The sequence below is a fragment of the Felis catus genome, chromosome E3, assembly GCF_018350175.1.
Source record: "Felis catus isolate Fca126 chromosome E3, F.catus_Fca126_mat1.0, whole genome shotgun sequence".
Taxonomy (NCBI): Eukaryota; Metazoa; Chordata; class Mammalia; order Carnivora; family Felidae; genus Felis; species Felis catus.
The window spans coordinates 17,106,044-17,127,396 of record NC_058383.1 but is presented as its reverse complement, the minus strand read 5'-3'; the positions used below and the strand labels follow the sequence as shown (position 1 = coordinate 17,127,396).

The window sequence follows — 21,353 nt, the reverse complement described above, 5'->3', positions numbered from 1 at the left end:
TTTTTCTCCTGGCCTTGGGGTTTCTTTGTTGTTCTGCTTCTGGTTCCGTTAGGTTTGCTGTTAGATTTTGTATTTGGGATTTTTCTTGTTTCTTGATAGGCCTGGATTGCAATGTGTTTTCCCCTTAAGACAACCTTTACTGCATCCCAAATGGTTTTGACTGTCGTGTTTTCATTTTCATTTGTTTCCATATTTATTTATTTATTTATTTTATTTAAAAAAAATTTTTTTTTCAACATTTATTTATTTTTGGGACAGAGAGAGACAGAGCATGAACGGGGGAGGGGCAGAGAGAGAGGGAGACACAGAATCGGAAACAAGCTCCAGGCTCTGAGCCATCAGCCCAGAGCCTGACGTGGGGCTCGAACTCACAGACCGCGAGATCATGACCTGGCTGAAGTCGGACGCTTAACTGACTGCGCCACCCAGGCACCCGTTTCCATATATTTTTAAATTTCTTGTTTAATTGCCTGGTTGACCCATTCATTCTTTAGTAGGATGTTCTTTAACCTCCACGCATTTGGAGGTTTTCCAAACTTTTTCCTGTGGTTGATTTCAAGTTTCATAGCATTGTGATCTGAAAATGTTCATGGTATGATCTAAATTCTTTTATATTTATTGATGGATGTTTTGTGACCCAGTATATGATCTATCTTGGAGAACATTCCATGTGCACTCGAGAAGAATGTGTATTCTGCTGCTTTTGGATGAAAAGTTCTGAAAATATCTGTCAAGTCCATCTGGTCCAGTATATCATTCAGGGCCATTGTTTCTTTATTGATTTTCTGCCTATATGATCTGTCCATTGTTTTAAGTGGAATATTAAAGTCACTTGCAATTACCATATTCTTATAACAAAATTGCTTATGTTTGTGATTGTTTTATATATTTGGGAGCTCTCAAATTGGGCGCATAAACATTTATAATTGTTAGCTCTTCTTGATGGATAGACCCTGTAATTATGACATAATGCCCTTCTTCATTTCTTGTTACAGCCTTTAGTTTAAAATCTAGTTTGTCTGATACAAGTATGGCTACTCCAGTTTTCTTTTGACTTACAGTAGCATGATAGATGGTTCTCCATCCACTCACTTTCAATCTGAAGGTGTCCTTAGGTCTAAAGGTAGACATAAAATTGATGTGTCTTTTTTTTTTTAATCCATTCTGATACCCTATGTCTTTTGATTGGAGCATTTAGTCCATTTACATTCAGTGTTATTATTGCAAGATGTGGATTTAATGTTATTGTGTTATCTCTAGGTTTCATCTTTTTGGTGATGTCTCTGGTCCTTTGTAGTCTTTGCAACATTCCTCACAGAGTCCCCTTTAAGATCTCTTGCTTTTAGAATTCTCTCTTTATCTTTGAATTTTGACAGTTTCACTATGATATGTTATGCAGAAGATCAATTCCTGTTACATCTGAAGGGAGCTTTCTGTGCCTCCTGGATTTCAATGTTTGTTTCTTTCCCCAGATTGGGGAAGTTATCAGCTATGATTTGTTCAAATTGCTCCTATCTCTCTCCCTTCTTATTCTGAAATTCCTATGATATGGATATTATTACATTTCATTGAATCACTTAGTTCTGTAATTCTCCCCTTATGGTCCAGAATTTTTTTTATCTCTCTTTTTCTCAGCTTCATCTTTTTCCATAATTGTATCCTCTATTTCACCTAATCTCCCCTCTGCCTCTTCAGTGTTCACTGTCAGCACCTCTAGTTTATTTTGCACCTCATTTACAGCATTTTTGAATTCCTCATGACTATTTTTTAGTTCCTTGATCTCTGCAGCAATAGATTCTCTGCTGTCTTCTATGTTTTTTTTTCAATCCCAGTGATTAATCTTATGACTATTATTCTAAATTCTTGTTCAGTTATATTGTTTATATCTGTTGTGATCAAGTCTTTAGCTGTCATTTCTTCCTGGAATTTATTTTGAGGAGAATCCTTCTGTTTCATCATTTTGGCTAGTTTTCTGTCCCTTATGTGTTTTAGAAACTTATGTGTCCTGCACCTGCGAGCACTACTATACACTGTCCAGGACCTGGACCTTCAGGAGGTGTTTTTTGGAGTGTGTTATGTACTCTCTGTTGTTGTGACTCTAGTTTCTTTATCTCCCTCCTCGTAGTTTTGTTTTGGACTCTGTACCAGGTGTGCTTTGATTTGTTCGTTAAAGTAACCCTGGAAAAAAAATTTAAAAAAAAGAGGGTGGTGGTAGTGGTGGAACAGGCCTTATCCCATACAAAGAGAAAAATGACCGTGGACGGGAAAAAGAAAAAAAAAAGAAAATTGACCAGGCAGAAAACTATATGGCTTAATTCAGAGAGAGAGAGAGAGAGAGAGAGAGAGAGGAAAATAAAGAGGGAGATATAGAACAGGTATAAAGAAAATAGATTAAATATGTCTGCTTAAACAAACCAACAACCTGAATACCCAGACTAGGGAAGGGAAGAAATAAGGAGAAAAGGAAGAAAAAATATATAAACTAAGAATTGTCCAAGAATTAAATTTGGAAAGGCAAAACCTCTGGGTGCCTTGGAACCGGTGGCAGCGCTCATCTGGAGGAGGGGGTGTCTGGTTGGTCAGTGTCGATCTCTGGTAGATATGTAGTCACCTGGTGTTGAAGGGTATGGTTTGGTGTAGGTGAGTCCCGCCTCCACTGTGGGCCTGTTGTCCCTTCTCTGAAGCCCCACCTTGTTGGTGATGGGGAGAAAAATGGTGACACCCCAGTCTCTCCTCCCCAGACCAGGTGTCCCAAACCACTCTGTTCAGGTAGTCCTCGCAGCACTGTGTGGGCATAAGCAGGCCTATTTTTTTTCTTTGCTCCACTGACTCGACTCCTATGTCTCCCTAATGCTCAGCTGGGATTCAAACCCTGATGTCTTAAAGGGTCCCACTCTGTGCACCTCAGTTCTGGGAGAAGTGCTGCTCCACCCCACCGATAAATGGTTTCTGGCTGGTGGGCACAGGCAGGGTCCTTTTTCCTTTGAATGGCTGTATACATTCTTCCCACAGCACATGAGGGAGGGGATTGCTTTCTCCCACTGTGGACTGTGTCTCTGAACTAGTTACTGAGCCCTGGGTTGGCTCCCCTCCTTTCCAGGTGTGAGAATAGGGCAGCTGACTCCAGTCCAGAGAAAGCCTTGAAGTTAGAAATTGGATATTTCTTTTTTTTTTTTTTTTCTGATCTCAGGTCTGTGGTTTCTCTCTTGTCCAAATATAGTCTTACACTTCCACAGCCCTTCTCTCCTTTTTTGTCTCTCCACAGAAGGGGATCCCTCCCCTTCATGCCTATGCCACCCATTTTATCTCTCCTAGTTCACAATCATACACCTATGGGCAAGGTTGTCCTTGTGGGCCCCTGGAGATGTCTCTGTCACTCTGTGGCCTGGACTCTTGGAATTCAAAGTCCTTTGGCCTCAACACTGCTGTGTTTGAGGGACTAGGAAGCTTTGGGTCCCCCTACCTCTCTGCCATGTTGTATTCCCTGGTTCTGGTCAGTTTCTTAGTGAAGGCTTGAGTCTCTGCAGGACAACTAAATCAACCTTCTGTTATCATGGCATCAGGCAAGACTGTTATCTACAGAGACATGGTGGCAGGCTGCACTCTGAGAACAAGCAGATTTGGGTAAAAAGTTGCAGTTGCACTTATTAGTCCTGTTAACTCTTTGGTTACTGGTTTCCATGCCCACTGTCTTTTGATTATTTCTCATTCTTGAGGGAACTGGGATGATGACTACTCTAGCTATTTCCTGCTGAAATAGTGTGTAGATCAGGGTTAGAGGAATGGAAACTTTTTGCACTTATTTGGAAATATCCTTTGTTCCATGTTGTAAGCTAACATTCTGCATTACCAAAATTTTTGTACTTTGGTTAATAGTTTTTGTACATTTTATACCACATTTTATGATTAAATAGCAAAGGAGAAGTAGGAATATGAATAATCCTAGGAAAATTGATCTAATTTCTTGGAGGATCCAAGAAAATAACCTGGAAAACGAGTCCAAATCTGAGTCTGGGACATTAGGGGAGACTTGTAACCAAGTAGCTTGTTGTCTTATTTTGTAAATACAAGCTTCAATTTCTGAGGAAGTGCTAATATATATGCTGCATGATGAATTAGCTTTTACACAAACACCTCCTTGCTCTGCTAAAATATAATCTAAATTATGTTATATAAAACTATTATATATTATATTATATAAATTATATATTTTATAAATTATATTATATTAAATTATATTATATAAAACTATTCCTGCCCAAGACCTTTTGTTGGGCTGGTATGGCTTGGGAAGTTTTATTTTATTTAATGATTCCTAAAGTTACTGAACAATTTCTTATCATATGTTCATGTGATGTCATTCAACACTTTGGCAATAATGGTCTCCCAAACATGTACCAAATTCCATCTTCCTGACTTCTGGGAAAATAATCAGAATATTTTGTGATTTCTCTCTTTAACCTGTAGAACAGTTGAGAGGACTGGTCAAATGTCTGCTTTTATTAGAATTATATATGAAAAAAGGGGTGACTAAATGTCCTAGGAGACAAGTACCTCCCATGTGCTAGCCAAATAAACATTCATGTTGCCAAGGGAAGTGTTGATATCCACAAACAAAAATGTAACCTGGGGTTCACATAGCACTCCTCTTAGTTTATTGGGGTCAATACTTTCATTTTGCAGAATCATTGTATTATTTGAAACCAAGAAGAAGTATAGTTAAGTTTGGTGTAATTGGTAAGAGAGTAACACAGAAGGGTGTGGGGGTCCTATGTTGTCAAGTTCTTTTAGTTTTCAGTATTGTACAGAGAGGAGCAGGACAAGATGAGTAACTTTTTTTTTCAATTTTTAAAAGTTTATTTATTTTTGTTTTAAGTACTCATTTTATTTTATTATTGTTTTTTAAATAATTTATCGTCAAATTGGCTAACATACAGTGTGTACAGTGTGCTCTTGGTTTTGGGGGTAAATTCCAGTGGTTCATCATTTACACACAGCACTCAGTGCTCAAGATGAGTAACTTTTTTATTTTTATTTTTAAAATTTTTTTTTCAACGTTTTTTTATTTATTTTTGGGACAGAGCGAGACAGAGCATGAACGGGGGAGGGGCAGAGAGAGAGGGAGACACAGAATCGGAAACAGGCTCCAGGCTCTGAGCCATCAGCCCAGAGCCCGACGCGGGGCTCGAACCCACGGACCGTGAGATCCTGACCTGGCTGAAGTCGGACGCTCAACCGACTGCGCCACCCAGGCGCCCCAAGATGAGTAACTTTTAAAACAGTATATTTCTCAAAAATCTCTAAAAGGTGATGAAAGGAAAAAGGGTCAATTAATTTAACAAGAGGCGAAATTATTAACTGTTATGATTATATTGTAAACAAAAGGAGAAATACAAGCTTCTAGGGTGTATTCCAATCATTGAATGTGAGAGGCCCATATTTTGGGATAGTTGGGAGAAAAATAAAGGATAAGAAAAATGAGGGAGGCCAAGTTGATTAACCTGATTCTGTAAGCTAATGGAGTGCATTGATTTAGATGTATTGAAAAATTAGGGATCAGAGAAAAGTTGGTTACAGGCATTACTATTGGGTCATTGTGGTTGTACACTGAGTGTGGTTTAGGGTGACATATCCAATAGGTATATGACATTTGAGAAATCCTAATCATGGAATTATCTTTCCAAACTTGAGAGATTGTAATAGGAAATTACTTAGGAAATGTAAATAGGAAATATAAATAGGAAATGTAATAGGAAAATGCAAATAGAAAATGGAATAACATTCATAGTGTATAAACTATTAATAGGTCATAAGTTATTTGTTACTTATCTATTGGTTTCTTTAGACCAGTTCTCCCGAGTAGCAGTTTCAGGTCCATTTCAGGCTTTCTGGTCCAAGCAGAGTTTTTCCCTATGTTCTTGTTGACAGGACATAGGGAACCAATGGATTCTTGTGGAACCAGCTTGAGTGTGGTAAATCTATGGCTTAATTCCCTTCAGTTTCACTGAAGAATGGTGGTCAACAGCACCTCATAAGGTCCTGTCAACTGAGGTTGGAGTTGATCCTCCAGGTGCTTCTTATTCAAGGTGTTTAATAACACCAAGTCTCCAAGATGCAAGCGGTGTAAGAATATATCTGTGAAATGCATCAACCTGATAGAAGCAAATGTATGTATAGCACTTAGAATATTTCCCAAAGATTGAATGTACCCGATAGTATCCAAATCCCTAACATGAGCCCCACCTGGAACTCCTAAGTCATGAAAAGAATACAGAAAGTGTCTTTCATAAAACATTTCATAGGGGATTAAGCCAAGCCTACTTCTAGGAGCCACTCTTACTGAAGCAGGGCAACTGACAAGAACTTTTTTCCCAGTTAAGTTGGTTTCTTGGCAGATTTTTACCAAAGTTTTTAAGCATATGGTTCATTTTTTTTCCTGTTTTCCCAGAATATTGGTGTCTCTAGGAAGTATGTAGTCTCCATCAAGTGCCCAAGGCATTAGATACTGCTTGTGTGACCTTAGCCACAAATGCTGCTTCATTGTCTCCCTGAATTGTTAGTGGCAATCCAAACCTAGGGTTGGTTTTAAAGTGTTTTGAAAACTTCTGAAAACTTCTCTGAATGGCATGAAAAAAACTCAACCCAACTTGTAGAGGTGTCTGTAAATTCTAGCAAATATTGAAAGTTACCTGTTGTTTTCGGCATCATGGTAAAATCTTCCTACCAATTTTCTCCAGGTTTGGTGTCTCTAAGTTCTATTATCTTTTAGGACTTGTGGGCGTTCAGTCTTAGGATGTTTTTAGCACAAATGTCACATTTTTCCTCTATTTTTGAACAGTTTTCTGAATATTGGGATCCATAATATATGATTGGATCCATTAAAGAGCAGCATTATGTCCATAACAGGTGCTTTGTGAATATCACTAATTATCTCTTCCATAAGATATTCTAGGTTAAGGTTTATTCCTTATTTATTATATTTTCAGCCAGTTTCAATGCCAGAAATATGTCCAAATATCCATTTCTTAGCTCTTCTTAGGTCTTCAGAGGAAGGTTAGAGCTGATATTTAGTTAAGTCTATGTCTGGTACTAAAGCTGTTATAGAGGGTTTTGAAGTCTTTGTATGATCATGCCTGATTGTTACCTTTGGCAAGAAAACAGTCCAATTTCTGGTGTCCTCAGCAGGGGACAATAGCTACCTCCTTGAGTTCCAAAACAGCTTCTAGTACTTCTAAAGTCTCTTTGTCATGTTCAATTTCCCTATTTCCTGAATTTAACAAACCTCTTTCCTTCCAAATGGCTCTGCATATGCATGGACTGGTAAAAAGGTGTATTTAGAGTAAGTAAAAATAGTCACTGTCTTGTCATACCTAAATGGAGGGCTCTTATGAGAGCTATGGCTTCAGCTTTCTGAGTAGAGGTACCTGGTGAGAGAGCTTCCACTGATGGGTCATCACTGCATATCCAGCTCTTTATTGTCCGTGATCCATAATATACTGCTCCAGTCCACAAACATCTCAAAGTCTGGATTTTCCAGTGTCAGATTCATAAAATCAGGATGGCTGGAATAAACTTGTTAATTATCTGTATACAGTCATGTATGGATCCCTCAGTGTTGTTGGAGAGCAATGTGGCTGGATTCAAGGTGGAGACCGCTTTCTAAGTAACATTGGGGTTGTACAATAGGACAACCTGATATTTGCCTAATCTTCTAGAGGTGAGCCAGTAGCCACCCTTTTGTTCCAGTAGGAAGAGTACATAAATGTAGAGTATGCAGTGTGGTAGGATGCCCCAAAGCAAATTTTTCTACTTGTAATAGATTACAAGTGGCTGTTATTGCTCTCACACACATTGGCCATCCCTTAGTTGTTAGATCTAATTATTTAGAAAAAATAGCAACAGATCTTTTTATGTTGCCCAAATTCTGAGTTAGCACTCCCAAGACTGATCCCCTGACTCTCATGGACAGACAAATCAAAAGGCTTCCTGATATATGGAAGGCTCAAAGCAGGAGCTGTGAGTAGCTTTTCTTTAACAACTTGGAATGCCTAATGACATTCTCCAGTCCAATAAAGAAGTTCATTATTTCTTCCTTTAAGAATTTCATAGAGAAGTTTAGTGATGAATCTTAAGGACTGAGAAAAAACTAAGGGTAGATGGTGGTGGGAGAAAGGGGAAAGTGGGTGATGGGCATGGAGGGGAGCACTTGTTGGGATGAGCACTGGGTGTTGTATGGAAGCCAATTTGACAATAAATTATATTTAAAAAATCAGGAATCCAAATGTGGAAAAATCCAGTGATGCCTAGGAATCCATGCAACTGTGTGGTTAATGGCTCTTAAATTTGTACCGGCAAAATAGGTGTATTGTAGGGGTGCCTGGGTGGCTCAGTTGGTTGAGCATCCAACTCTTGATTTCATCTAAGGTCATGATCTTATTGATCATGGGATAGAGCCCTGTGTTGAGCTCTGCACTGAGTGTGGAGCCTGCTTGGGATTTTCTCTCTTCCTCTCTCTATGCCACTCCTCCACACTCACATGTGCTTGCATGCTCTCTCTCTCTCAAAATGAATAAATAAACATAAAAAATAGGTGCATTGTATGTGGACTGGCAAAAGTGGAGAAGGCCAAATTCTAAGAAGGCAGAGAGAACAGGCTGAATTCCCCTTTTAGTTTGTTTCTTTAATGGATACTATCTGAATTTTGGAATTCCCATCACAAAACTTAATATGTACAAGTGTCCCTGCTTTTGCTTGTCCTGGCTTCCTATCCATCCAAACATCTGATCTTACTTTTCAGATGACTTCTTCAGGCAGCTCTAATAGAACTTCTCTACCTTGATGAAGCTTGTTCTGGTGATACCTTTATATCTATGGATCCAATAGCAAAATTAACTTTAGCATTCAGTTTAGTTAATAGATCAAAGCCCAGTAAAGGGATGGGACATTCGGGCATATTCAGAAATCTGCGTTTAAGGTGAATTTGTCCCATTTGGCAGTTTAGTGGTTGTGGGAAGGTTTTAGTCAATACTTCTCCCAAAACTCTTGGTACAGCTATAGCAGAGAGAACCCAGAGTACTGAATATGTGGCCCTCACATCAGTAAAAAGTCCATGAGTCTATTTCCCATTGCCATTGTTATTTGGGGTTCCTTGTGGTATATGATGATAGGCTTTACAAGATTTAAAGGAACCCCTGGTCCCCTTCATTCTTAGTCACTATCAACCAGTTAAGGTATCTGGTGGGCATTTTGGGACTCTGTCTCCTTAAGAGAACTCATGAGCCTAGGGTATTCTCTTTTCCAATGGCCCTCTTCTTTACAATAGGCATATTGACAAGACCCAAATTGGGGCACCTGAATTTCTTATCTGTTGTCGATCTCACCCTCTAGGGGTCCCTGGCTTGGTCTTGGATTTCCTTGAGTTAAGGCGCAGTTAACAAGGCAACATGCTGTTTCATTTTCTGGTGCTCTTTTATTTCTTGTGCTTGGTCTCTGTTGATACTGTTAAAAACTTCAAAGACAGTTTCAAACAATTGTGAAGGGCATTACCAATGCAGCTTTTGGAGTTTTTTTTTTTTTTTTGAATTTCCAGATATGTTTTGTTTGATAAACATCATATTGATCATCTTAAAAATTTCTGGTGCCTCAGGATCAGTATCAGTTTATTTCTGATGTGTCTCAAAAATTCTTTCAGGAAATTCTGAAGGGTTCTCATTCAGTTTTAACTTCTTGACTCTTATTTACACTCCTTTGCTTAGGGACTCCTTTTCTTAATCCAGCTAAAATGCAATCCTGATAGTGTTCAAGCTAACTGCAGTCTCCAACGTTGACACTCCAGTTGGGATCCACAGTAGCAATGGCCATCATGGAATCAGCTCTTAAAGGGTTACTGGGGCTTCAGCATGTAGCTGATTAGCTTTTTCTCTAGCCTTTTCCTGGCCACATGCAGCATTCCTTAGAAGTGAGGAAAGTATTTAACAGATTTTGTACCTCTACCTAAGTGGGTTGTGAGTGGCAAAAATAGATGAAAACAAAATTTCCATCCTCTTGGGGTCATCTCTATAAGTAAGCATACTGTTTTTTCAATTAAACAAATCTGAGGTAGAGAGTGGAGAGTGGACCCAAATCATTCTTTCAGCGTCTGAACATCCAATTGGGACCTGTGTTAGCAGATATTGCCATCCTCAGGAATCAGTGATTCCCTGGATGAATTAAACACCCTGCTGGGTATGAGAAGGGGAAATCTTTCCAAACTCTGCCCCTCCCCCAAGGTAAGGGGACCTGGTTCAGGGTCCCTTTGGTGTTCAAGTTGTTGGAATGGAGCTGCTGTGGAGGGGCAGCTGCTCTGGTACCCCCTTTGGGGGTTTAATTCAATAATCAATAAATTATCCTCTTTTCTCCAGTTGGATTCAGGAAACACAGATTTTTTAGTGTCACTGTGCTGTTGGAGTAAAATTTTACATCTTTTCTGAGCCAGCTTATTCTGATACAAAATCATAAAAGACTGAACAGAAGATATTTCATCCCATTTACCTTCCCTTTTACAAATATCTAACTGTAAAATGGTATTATAATTTATGAATGAATGGTCATTTTTCCCCAGAATGTAACATATTTTGGCCAAGCAGTGTTTCAAAAAAAGATAATTTTTTCATAGTTTCATAACTAAACACTGCCCAATTTTGGAGAGTATAGCCCAAAGGGCTACATGCAGAAATCAAATCGTCATTTCTCATTTTCTAATTAGAACATGGCTGGTATTATGCAAAGATACCGAAAGCTGCAGCAACAAACATACCAGATGAAGCTCAGAGAGTACTACTGTAAGCATTTAGTTCCTCACTAAAAGTTGGGGCTTCACCTACTGAACCAAATGGCTTCCTAGTCTCTAGTTCCTCTCTGAAAGTTGGGTCTTCACTGACTGAACCAAAAAGTTTTCTAGTCAACTTTTTCTTTTTATGTTTATTTCATTTTATTTTATTTTATTTTATTTTTTTCTCCCAAGATTTTATTTAAATTCAAGTTACTTAATATAGAGCATATAGCGTAATATTGGTTTCAAGAGTAGAATTTAGTGATTCATCACTTACATATAACACCCTGTGCTCATTCCAACAAGTGCTCTCCTTAATGCCCATTACCCATTTATCCCATCCCCCCATCTACTTCCCCTCCAGCAACCCTCAGTTTGTTCTCTATTACTTAAGAGTCTCTTATGGTTTGCCTCCCCCTCTGTCTTTATCTTATTTTATTTTTCCTTCCCTTCCCCTGTGTTCATCTGTTTTGTTCCTTAAGTACCACATATGAGTTAAATCATATGGTATTGTCTTTCTCTGACTGACTTATTTCACTTAGCACCCTAGGAAACTTTTCTTAGTTAAGCAAGAAAAGGAGGCTAAGAGAACCAAACCAAATGCCCCTACCTATTTTGAGGCAACTGAATGAGAATAAGAAATAAGCTCACATGCTATGATACCAAAATACTCTTGAAAAGATGTCTGTCCAAACCAAAAGATGTTTCCTTGCCACAGAGTTAAATTAAACATAGAAAGTCAGTGGTGCCAAGTTGGGGTGGTGCCCCTGGGATGGTCTCTAGAACAAAAGAGCCTAGGACACTGCTTGGACTTATCACCAACCTCCTGTTACTTTTACTGGCTGGAGAGTAGACAAATCATAGGCAGAGTTCCTGGCTGGTTTGCCAAATTTGTAACCAAATCCAAGTCCATACCCTCAATGTGCAGTAAAGCCAATCATTGAGACATTGCATAAGGAAAGGGAGGGTCAGGGATATTTAAAGGCAAATAAAACAAGGTCTGGTTATAGGGGAGAAGAGTGATATGACTTTAGAATCAGATAAAGGAAGTTAATAAGTAGGGGAGGATTGCAGTCATTTTGTTATCTGCACCGTGAGAAGCTTTTGCATAAGCTGTCATGCATGTTACGTATTACCAGAAGATGGTTTTCTTAGCATGATTCAAGAGTGGAGTTTTAGGCCCTTCTATGTCAAAAGTTCACCCCTTGTGCATTTGTGCATGGTCAAAGAGGCAGTCAGTGGTCCTGATCAGTTCTGGCCAGTTTCTTGATGAGGCCTGAGTCTCTGCAAAACACCTAAATCAAGTGTTTTGTTATCATGGTTTTAGGCAAGACTGTTTCTACAGAAGTGTGGTGGTAGGCCACATTCTGAGAACAAGCAAGTTTGGGTAAAAAGTTGTAGTTGCACATATTAGTCTTGTTAACCATTTGGTTACTGATTTCACTTTTTCTATGAAGGACTAGATGATAAATATTTCAGCTTTGTGGGTCACACAGTGTCTGTCACATCTATTCACCTCTGCTATTGTAGAATGAAAGTAGCCATTGACAATGAAAGTATGTATATGAATGAGCATAGCTGTTTTCCAATAAAAATTTATTTATAAAAATTGATGGTGAGCTGTCATTTGGCAATTTCTATTCTAGAAGATAGAACTAGGACAACAGGGAGTCAAAGAGAAACAGGTTGTTTAATGAAAATTTTATTATGAAATGTTAAACATTTACAAAAATAAGAGGTAGTTCAACAAACCTCCCCACAATTTATCATCCAAATTCAACAATTATTAACATTTGACCACATTTATTTCATCTGGGTTTTTTCCCTTTGCTGATGTATTTTAAAACAAGTCCCAGACAACATGTCATTGCATTCCTCCCACACATCTTACATGACCCCAATATCATGATCACATCCAACAAAATGAATGATTCCTTTGTATTTAGACCATAGTCTAATTTCCTTAATTGTCTTAAAAATATCTTTTTTACAGCTGGTTTATTTGAACAAACATCTAAACTAGGTCTATACCTTCCATTTGGTTTGTTGGTCTCCTATGTCTCTCTTAGGCTAGTAATATTCCCAATGGGAGCATATTTTGATTTATGTATGAAGGAATGCACTAGGAATGGTAAATTCTGGCTGTGTGAGGGTTGAGCACCCTATCATTGAATGTACTACTAGATGTGTCAACCAAATGCAATATGTGAACCTTCGTTGGATATTGATTTTAAAAATAGCTGTAAAAAATAAATAAAAATGAGCTGCAAAATAACATTATTGGAGACAATGTGAAGACTGAACATGACCTGGATATTAGCTAGTATTAAGGAGTTATTTTATTGAGTGTGATTTCTTAAGTCTTGTGGTTATGTTAAAAAATACCCTTATCTGTTAGTGGCATACACTGAAGTGTTTCTGGATACAATGATGTGATATTCAGAATGTGCTTTAAATTATTCAGAAGAAATTGTCAAGCAGCGGAATAAAACAAGAGTAGAAATTTAAATTGAGTGATGGAAACAAAGAGGGTTGACTTATCTAGTCTGTCTTTCTACTTTTGAGTATGTTTGAAAATTTCCATAATAAAAAGCTCTTTTAAAAGAACAAAAAATAAAAAGAGGGTAAACTCTAATAAATCTGGCATTTCTACATTAGGAAGAAATTTGACCAGATAGTGTCTGAAGATATTTTAAAAAACATAACCTTAAAATACATACCAGGAAACTCACTACTTCATGGAGTCTCTAGAATATTAAACAATGCTCGCCTGCCTTTTCTTTACTTGCCCTTGCCTAGAACCAGCTGCAGGCACACTCCCCAAGCCTGACCTGTGATGGCACCCCAGCCCAGGGCCAGAGTACTCAGAGCACCCGTTGCAGCATCAACCACCTCATCTTCCATGAGGGTGCTAAGGTCAGCCTTGCTTCTGCCCACCCACTGCTTACCTGCCCCTACCCTGTCTCATTTCTTGGTGACTCCCTCATTCTTGCCTCTTCCTCAGATGACCTTCATGGTCACCTTTGACGTCTCCCCCAAGGCCATACTGGGTGATAGGTTGCTTCTGACAGCTAATGTGAGCAGGTGAGCTGGGCCAGGCCTGGGGCAGTACCTCCTTGCCCCTAGCCTCCTCCTCTGGGGTCCTTGCCAATTAGGCTCCTCCTCTTTCTCCAGTGAAAATACTACTCCCAGGACCAGCAAGACCACCTTTCAGATGGAGCTCATGGTGAAGTATGCCATCTACACTGTGATCAGCAGGTACCATACCACCAGCTCAAAAGCGTTCTTCTCTATCACTCTGATGGGGCTAGGAAAGGATTTTACCCCCTGCAGCAGTTCAACATCTGGAACATTCAGGTTTTATCACCACCTTTTCAATTGGTAGATGATACTGCTAGCACTTACTAATTAAGCATCGAGTGTTTATTGAGGGATAGCTATGATAATAATTATTGTAGTATTACTAGTGTTATACATTTAATAGAGGTTACAGTTCTCAGAAGGCTTTTTTAGAAACACCAAGATTTTCCTGGGCTTCCTGAGAAATATGAGACATTTCCATGTCTCAAGATTCCTACAGCTTTATTTGGAAGTGAGGTTACTCTGATCCAAGGCAGAATCTCATCAAGGACCTCTCCATGGTTCTGTACTCTGAGGCTATATGAGTTCCCAAGAGCAGCTAGAGCCTTCTGTCAGGGGAGGCCTCTGCTAAATTTTAGAGTCCATGGCATTGGGATTAGCCAGCAGTGGTTCTCAAAGGAGTCATTGACATTTGGGTGAGACAATTCTTCATTGAAAGGAACAGATTTACACCTGCAGGGCGTTAGACCTGCTACTCCTCCTCTTCCCAGTCCCTTTTGGGAGGTATAGAGACAAATGACCTGCTTGCTGTAGAGGTCAAATTTCAGGGAGAAGTTAGATAAAAGAAAAAGAGCTTAAAATGCTGCTCCAGGAAGGGTAATAGATGAGGTGTTTAAGACTCAGGAGTCAAGTCATGTGTTGGAGCAGATACCTTCTTTCAGTAAATAGCTTCCTAGCATTTTCTGTGTTCTAAGCACAGTGCTCTGGCTGCTTTCCATAAATTCATTTGAAATTCAACAAAAATTTATTGAGTCTGTATTGTATAATCAAAACCAGACACAATCTCCTGCCCTTGTGGGATGTATACATCCATGATATGCAACAAGTCTGTGTGGCTTAGCCTGGGTACCTTTCCCTGTGCTAGTTCTGCCCTTGTGCCTCATTGGACACCCTCCTCCTGCCCAGTGTCACGTTCTAATTCACATTTCCACATTGGGAGGTCTCAGCAGCCCAGCCAGGTGCATGCTCTGAGCTTGTTTGCTGGAGTGTGTACTGGAAACCCATGGGCAGGGCATATCTAGGCATATTTGGCCCTACAGTTCAGGTGTACTCAGCTGATTTGACTCTGTGGGTGGGAGCATTCAGAGAGGCCCACAGGATGAGGTTGGGGCATTTTGGGGAAGCTCCTCACAGAGGAGGGATGAGAGTTTAGAGTGGAAGTGGTCTAGAATTAGGACTGTGTGGGCAAAGGACAGGTACCCAAGAAGTGGAGCAAGAAGGGCCAGAGGTGAGCCCACCCACCTGTGTGAGGAGCCAGGCTGGCCACTGGGTCTCCACACATGGGCTTGGGTAGGGCTCAGCAGGAATTGTTACGCTGAGATCCAGTAAAGAGTACTGTTAGGCCTTCCCTCACCTCTAAGTCCCAGGACCAGAAAAGCCAAGGAAACAGGAGAGGAAGGAAGGTCTGTGGGAAGCCAGACAGTGGTAGTGTCCGGTAAACATTTATCAGTAGTATAAGTCCAAATCTCCCCAAAACTTTGCTGGGTCTCACATGCATATCCTGTATCCTCTGTGCCCATGAGGGCCTGAAAGGAAAACGGAGACACAAAGAGAGATGGTTTGGCCCCTGCTCCCTAGTGAGTCAATGGCATAGCTCTGGGTCCCTTTCAAGGTGCTCTCTGCCAGCCTCCTTGGCAGTTTACTCCATTGACAGCTTCTGCAAGAAGCTTGCACCCAGCTTGAAGCCCAGCCCTGCTCCCTAAATCCTCCCATTACCTCAGATCAGTCACAGAATTCATTGAAGGCCATCCCAAGGCCCCACTGGCTACCTATCCTGTCATGATGCTAACGTGAGCCTCTTTAGGAGTCCCTCAAGGAACTTCAAATCCATCTGTGCCTCTTTTCTCCCCAGCCATGAAGAGTCCACCAAGTACCTCAACTTCTCAGCCTTGGACTGGGAGGAAAGCAGCCAGGCTCAGCATAGATACCAGGCAAGTGATGCTGACTCAAGAGCATGGGCTGTGGCAGGGGGCTAGGAGCCAGCAATTAGGGAGGGATATGGCATTTGGCATGGTCTTTGCTCTCACTGCCCTCTGTGCAGGTGAACAATCTGGGACAGAGGGACCTGCCTGTCAGCATCAACTTCTCTGTGCCTGTGGAGCTGAATGGGGTGCCTGTGTGGACAGAGTTAGGGGTTTTCCACCCCCAGGTACTCAAGGGCTGTGTACAGCTCCCCAGCTAATGCCCTTTACTTGGATCTCTCTGTCCCTCATGAATTCCTAATGCCCAACCCCCTTAGATGCTTGTTCTCTGTGTTTTTTCCTAGAACCCCTCCATTCAGTGTTCTTCAGAGAGAATGGTGCCCATAGAGTCTGACTTCCTGACCCACATTCAGAAGAATCCCGTGCTGGTAAAAGGAGGGCTCTGAGCCATTTACACTTCAAAGCACACACCAGAAGAGTTTAATTCAAGAACCTGTATTACATTCAGATGGCTGTCTGCTGAACAGCCCTCTTGAATTCAATTGTGACTGCTCCTCTCACATCAATCAGTTTTATGCTGTCATCTGCCTTCAAAACCACCTTTCTCTGGCCTAATGCTACTTCTCTGTCCCTAGAACTGCTCAATTGCTGACTGCCTGAGGTTCCACTGTGACCTGCCTTCCTTTGGCGTCCAGGAGGAACTTGACTTCATCCTAAAGGGCAACCTCAGCTTTGGCTGGGTCAGCCAGGTGTGTAGGCCCAACAGCAGAGTCCACCCACCCTCCACTGCCCCACCACAGGATTCAGGTGCCACCAGATGACGTCTGTGTCCATCCTCCAGCCAGGACATTTCTTGAACTCTGTGCCTTTCTCAGTGCTAGTTCCTCATCTGTGCCCCCTCTGTTTTGTAGACATTGCAGAAGAAGGTATTGATTGTGAGTGTGGCTGAAATCATGTTCAACACCTCTGTGTATGCCCAGCTTCCAGGACAGGAGGCATTCTTGAGAGCTCAGGTAGTGACTGTGTGGTAGGCAGTGGCCATGCTGGTAAGAGGGCTCCTAATGCAAAATCTGTGGTGCTGTGAGGCTCACAAGCCTGGAGGGAGGAAGGATGAAGGTCCCTCAGCAGGAGAGGTGTCCCCAAGCCTATGAATTTTTCTGTCACCCCTTGGAGTAAAGGAAGGAGGGGAGAGAGTTAAAGGTTGGGGAACCTGGGAAGAGTCTGGGACAGCAAGTGTTCTGATACTTTCTGATGAGGTCACCTCCACTCCAGATGGAGATGGTACTGGAGAAGTATGAGGTCTACAACACTGTCCCCATTATTGTGGGCAGCTCTTTGGGAGGACTGCTGCTGCTGGCTCTCATCACAGTCATTCTGTATAAGGTGAGTATTTTCATCCTGCTCTTGACACTACCAGGTTTTTTTTTTTAATTTCAACATTTTTATTTATTTTTGAGAGACAGAGACAGGGGAGGGGCAGAGAGAGAGGGAGACACAGAATCCGAAGTAGGCTCCAGGCTCTGAGCTGTTAGTACAGAGCCCTGCATGGGCTATAACCCATGAACTGTGGGATCATGACTTAAACCGAAGTCAGACGCTTAACTGACTGAGCCATCAGTTTTCGATCCCATTCTTTCTGCAGTGTAGGGAAGAACTCACCTTGGATATAGATACACATTCTTGCTAACGCACTGCATATGAGAGTTCCCCTCCCACATATGACATCACCAGTCCCCAACACTCCCTCATGCCTTCCTGTCTGATTCTCAGGCCTCCTTATGTGTTTTTCTTCCAAATTTTTATTTAAATTCAGGTTAGTTGATGTATGGTGTAGTATTGGTTTCAGGAGTAGAATTTAGTAATTCACCACTTTCATATAATACCCAGTGCTCATCATAATTCCTCCCCTTAATGCCCATCACCCTTTATCCCACCTCCCACTCACCTAGCCTTCAACAACCCTCAGTTTGTTCTCTATTGTTGAGTCTCTTATAGTTTTCTTCCCTCTCCTTTTTTTCCTTTCTCGTATGTTTATCTGTTTTGTTTCCTAAATCCACATATAAGTGAAATCATATATTTGTCTTTCTCTGACTGACTTATTTCTCTCAGATTAATATACTCTAGCTCCACCTTGTCATTGCAAATGGCAAGATTTCATTTCTTTTGATATCTACAATCTTCTTTATCCATTCATCAGCCTATGGACAGTTGGGCTCTTTCCATAGTTGACTATTAGTGATAATGCTGCTGTAAACATTGGGGTACATGTATCCCTTTGCATTTGTCTTTTTGTTTTTTCTTTCAATTTTAATTTTTTAAAGTTTTTTATTTATTTTGAGAGAGAGAGAGCGAGCGGGCAGAAAGAGGCAGAGAGAGAGAGAGAGAGAGAGAGAGAGAGAGAGAAGGAAAGACAGACTCCCAAGCAGGCTCCACGCTGTCATCATGGAGCCCGATGTGGGGCTCAAATTCATGAACCGTGAGATCATGACCTGAGCCGAAGTCAAGAGTCGGATGCTTCACTGACTGAGCCACCAAGGCGCCCCTTGAATCTGTATTTTGTATCCTTGAGTACCTAGTAGCACAATTGCTGGATTAGAGCGTGGTTGTGTTTTTTTTTTTTTTTTTTTTTAAATTTTGGGTAACCTCCATACTGTTTTCCAGAGTGGCTGAACCAGTTTGCACTCCCACCAACAGTTTAGGATGGCTCCCCTTTCTCTGCATTGTTGCTAACATCTGTTGTTTCTTGTGTTGTTAATTTTAGTCAGACTGCCTTTAATTGCTCTCCTTGTCTTTTCCACTCTCGTCTTTATCACTACATGTTTGTCTTCACAGCAAATTATAAAATAAAACACAGCACTGGATTGGGTGCTGACACTACCACTGATTCTTCCTGTGACTGTAGGCAGTGACTGGTTCATGCTGGGTCTTGACTTCTCATTCTGAAGGTGATTTCATCCAACTCACAGAATTTTGGTAAAGGCTAAATGACACAGTGTGTCTAATGTTTCTAGTGTAGTGCTGGAACATAGTAGGGGCTCCAGCAATGGTGATCCCTCTCCCTCCTCAATCATCTTTTTTCCTCTCTTCCACTGGATTTCCTAATTCTCTTTTCCTTCCTCTCCACAGGTTGGCTTCTTCAAACGTCAGTATAAGGAAATGATGGAGGAAGCAAATGGACAGACTATCCCAGAAAATGGGACATCAGACCCTCAAGCTTCCCAATAAGAAATTACCTCCTATTCTCCCTTGAACCTGTTCTCTTCTGAGAGGTTTCCTGGCCCTCTTACTCTCAGCTAAGTTAGGCCAGCAGGGAGAGAAATGCTCCATGTGAAGGAGGCCAGCTTTCTCCCTTTGGGAGGATGCATTGTGTTCACTGAAAGTTCTTGCCAGGGAAGGGCTATTTGTTTTGTCAAGTCTGCAACTGGAAACCCCAGAACAGGATTTTCACCATGCCCTTGGGTGGACTTGACTTTGATTTTTACCTAGAAGTACATGAACAATAGCCTCAGGCTCCAGTCTCTCTTCACTAGCTACTAATGATCTTTCTAAAATACAATACTAAACAAGCCACAATCCTCATCTATCTTTGGTGGCTCCCTATTAACATAGGATAACTCCTGAACTCTCCAACTTGATGTTAGGAATCCAGTTGAATTTCCAGAAGGTGGGCTTTGATGTACACACCATGAGTTGCTTTGTGCCTTCCTATCATCCTCATTCCTAGTAAATACTGTCAGTATCAGCTTTTTGTCTCAGAAACTTCAGCCCGCATTTTGAAACTGAATTGGGAATAAAATGTCTACACATTGGAATTTGTAAACATGGCTTCCAGCCTTTGTCAGCATTGCTGGCTTGGAGGGAGAAGTAGAACCCCAGCAGGGGTATTGCCCCAATGTCACTCTGGCTCAACTAGCTCCAGCATCTCTCAAGAGATCAAGATGCCCAGGATACTTCCATTTTTTTGAGGTTCCAAATATAGCGAATGAAGAAATGCTAAAGCATTATTCTAAAAATTGTGTATTTTAAAGTTTGCATTAACAATTTAACACATTGCACAAAAACAATGCATGCACCTTCATTGGAAAATATGTCAAAGGTATAAAATTAAGGCCTTTTAGGGATGTGAGTCATGTATAGTGGTCAGCCTATGGTGTCCCCTAACCATGGTGGACACCTGCCAGCCCTGAAGCCTGAGGCCAGGACAAGTAAGTTAAATAGAGTGAGGATTATTAATGTTCTTATGTTGGGTAACCTGACTTCTTAATCTACTCACTCGATTCTCAAAGCTGTCACTGATGGGAGGCTGCTGATGGGGCTGTGACAGGGGCATGAAGAAGGGGCTTACCTGGAAAGGTCATTAGAGTGGATCAACACACAGGTGTTTCTTACAAATCCTAGGATGTAGTGAAGGGGACACTGCACATGGTAAGTGATTGGAGAGCACTTTGAAGTCTTATATCAGAGACCTGCTGCCCCAAATAAGGCCATTCTTACTATTATGCCACCAATCTTATCATAAAGCACAAAGTGGTGCATGGCACTGAGCTGGGGGTCAACACATAGCAGGCCATTCCTTGCCTGGAGAGATCCCACTGCTGCTGCCACCCCTTAGGTGTTTGGGCCATGTGTATGTTTGCATTAGAAACACAGAAGGGTGAAGCAGTTGATGAGTGATTTAGGGGAAGCTGGAAAATAACCCTTCATAGAAATCCTTTCCATGAATAGACTTTCATGGAAATCCTGCCATATACCTAAGTAATTATGTTCCTAAAGGTGTTCCTAGACTCTAAGGACTGCAGCAATCTCTTGTCTAAAATGAAGGCAACAGGGGCGCCGGGGTGGCTCAGTCAGTTGAGCTTCCGACTTCAGCTCAGGTCACGGTCTCACAGTTCGTGAGTTCAAGCCCTGTGTTGGGCTCTGTGCTAACAAACAGCTCAGAGCCTGGAGGCTGCTTAGGATTCTGTGTGTGTGTGTGTGTGTGTGTCTCTCTCCCCCTCCCCTGCTCATGCTCTGCCTTTCTCTGTCTCTCAAAAATAAATAAATGTTTAAAAAATTAAAAAAATAAAATGAAGGCAACAGGTGTTATTTTCACATATTTTCTGTGCATATTATTGCTTACATTAATTTTATTAACATTTTCAGAGTTGCCATTGTGTTGTGTTATATCCCCAAATCATAAAAATGGATCAATGGCTTAAAAATTTTTCTTTGAAGCATAAAAGTTGTGGTTCCAAAAAAAAGTAAATTGCTTTAACTTAGAA

The 21,353-nt window shown here is 41.0% G+C and overlaps 1 protein-coding gene across 1 annotated transcript in view; it reads left to right on the top strand.

The window, feature by feature from the left end:
* Nucleotides 1–19,912, top strand: part of ITGAX (integrin subunit alpha X) — a 44,305-nt gene extending 24,393 nt beyond the window's left edge. The window contains exons 21-30 of the mRNA XM_006942113.4: nt 13,610–13,726; nt 13,815–13,894; nt 13,985–14,068; nt 16,023–16,101; nt 16,212–16,319; nt 16,437–16,520; nt 16,728–16,841; nt 17,004–17,105; nt 17,365–17,475; nt 19,219–19,912. Of these exons, the coding sequence (XP_006942175.3) occupies nt 13,610–13,726; nt 13,815–13,894; nt 13,985–14,068; nt 16,023–16,101; nt 16,212–16,319; nt 16,437–16,520; nt 16,728–16,841; nt 17,004–17,105; nt 17,365–17,475; nt 19,219–19,317 (978 nt within the window). The 3' untranslated portion in view covers nt 19,318–19,912. The remainder of the gene's footprint in view (nt 1–13,609; nt 13,727–13,814; nt 13,895–13,984; nt 14,069–16,022; nt 16,102–16,211; nt 16,320–16,436; nt 16,521–16,727; nt 16,842–17,003; nt 17,106–17,364; nt 17,476–19,218) is intronic.
* Nucleotides 19,913–21,353: the final 1,441 nt, after the last annotated feature.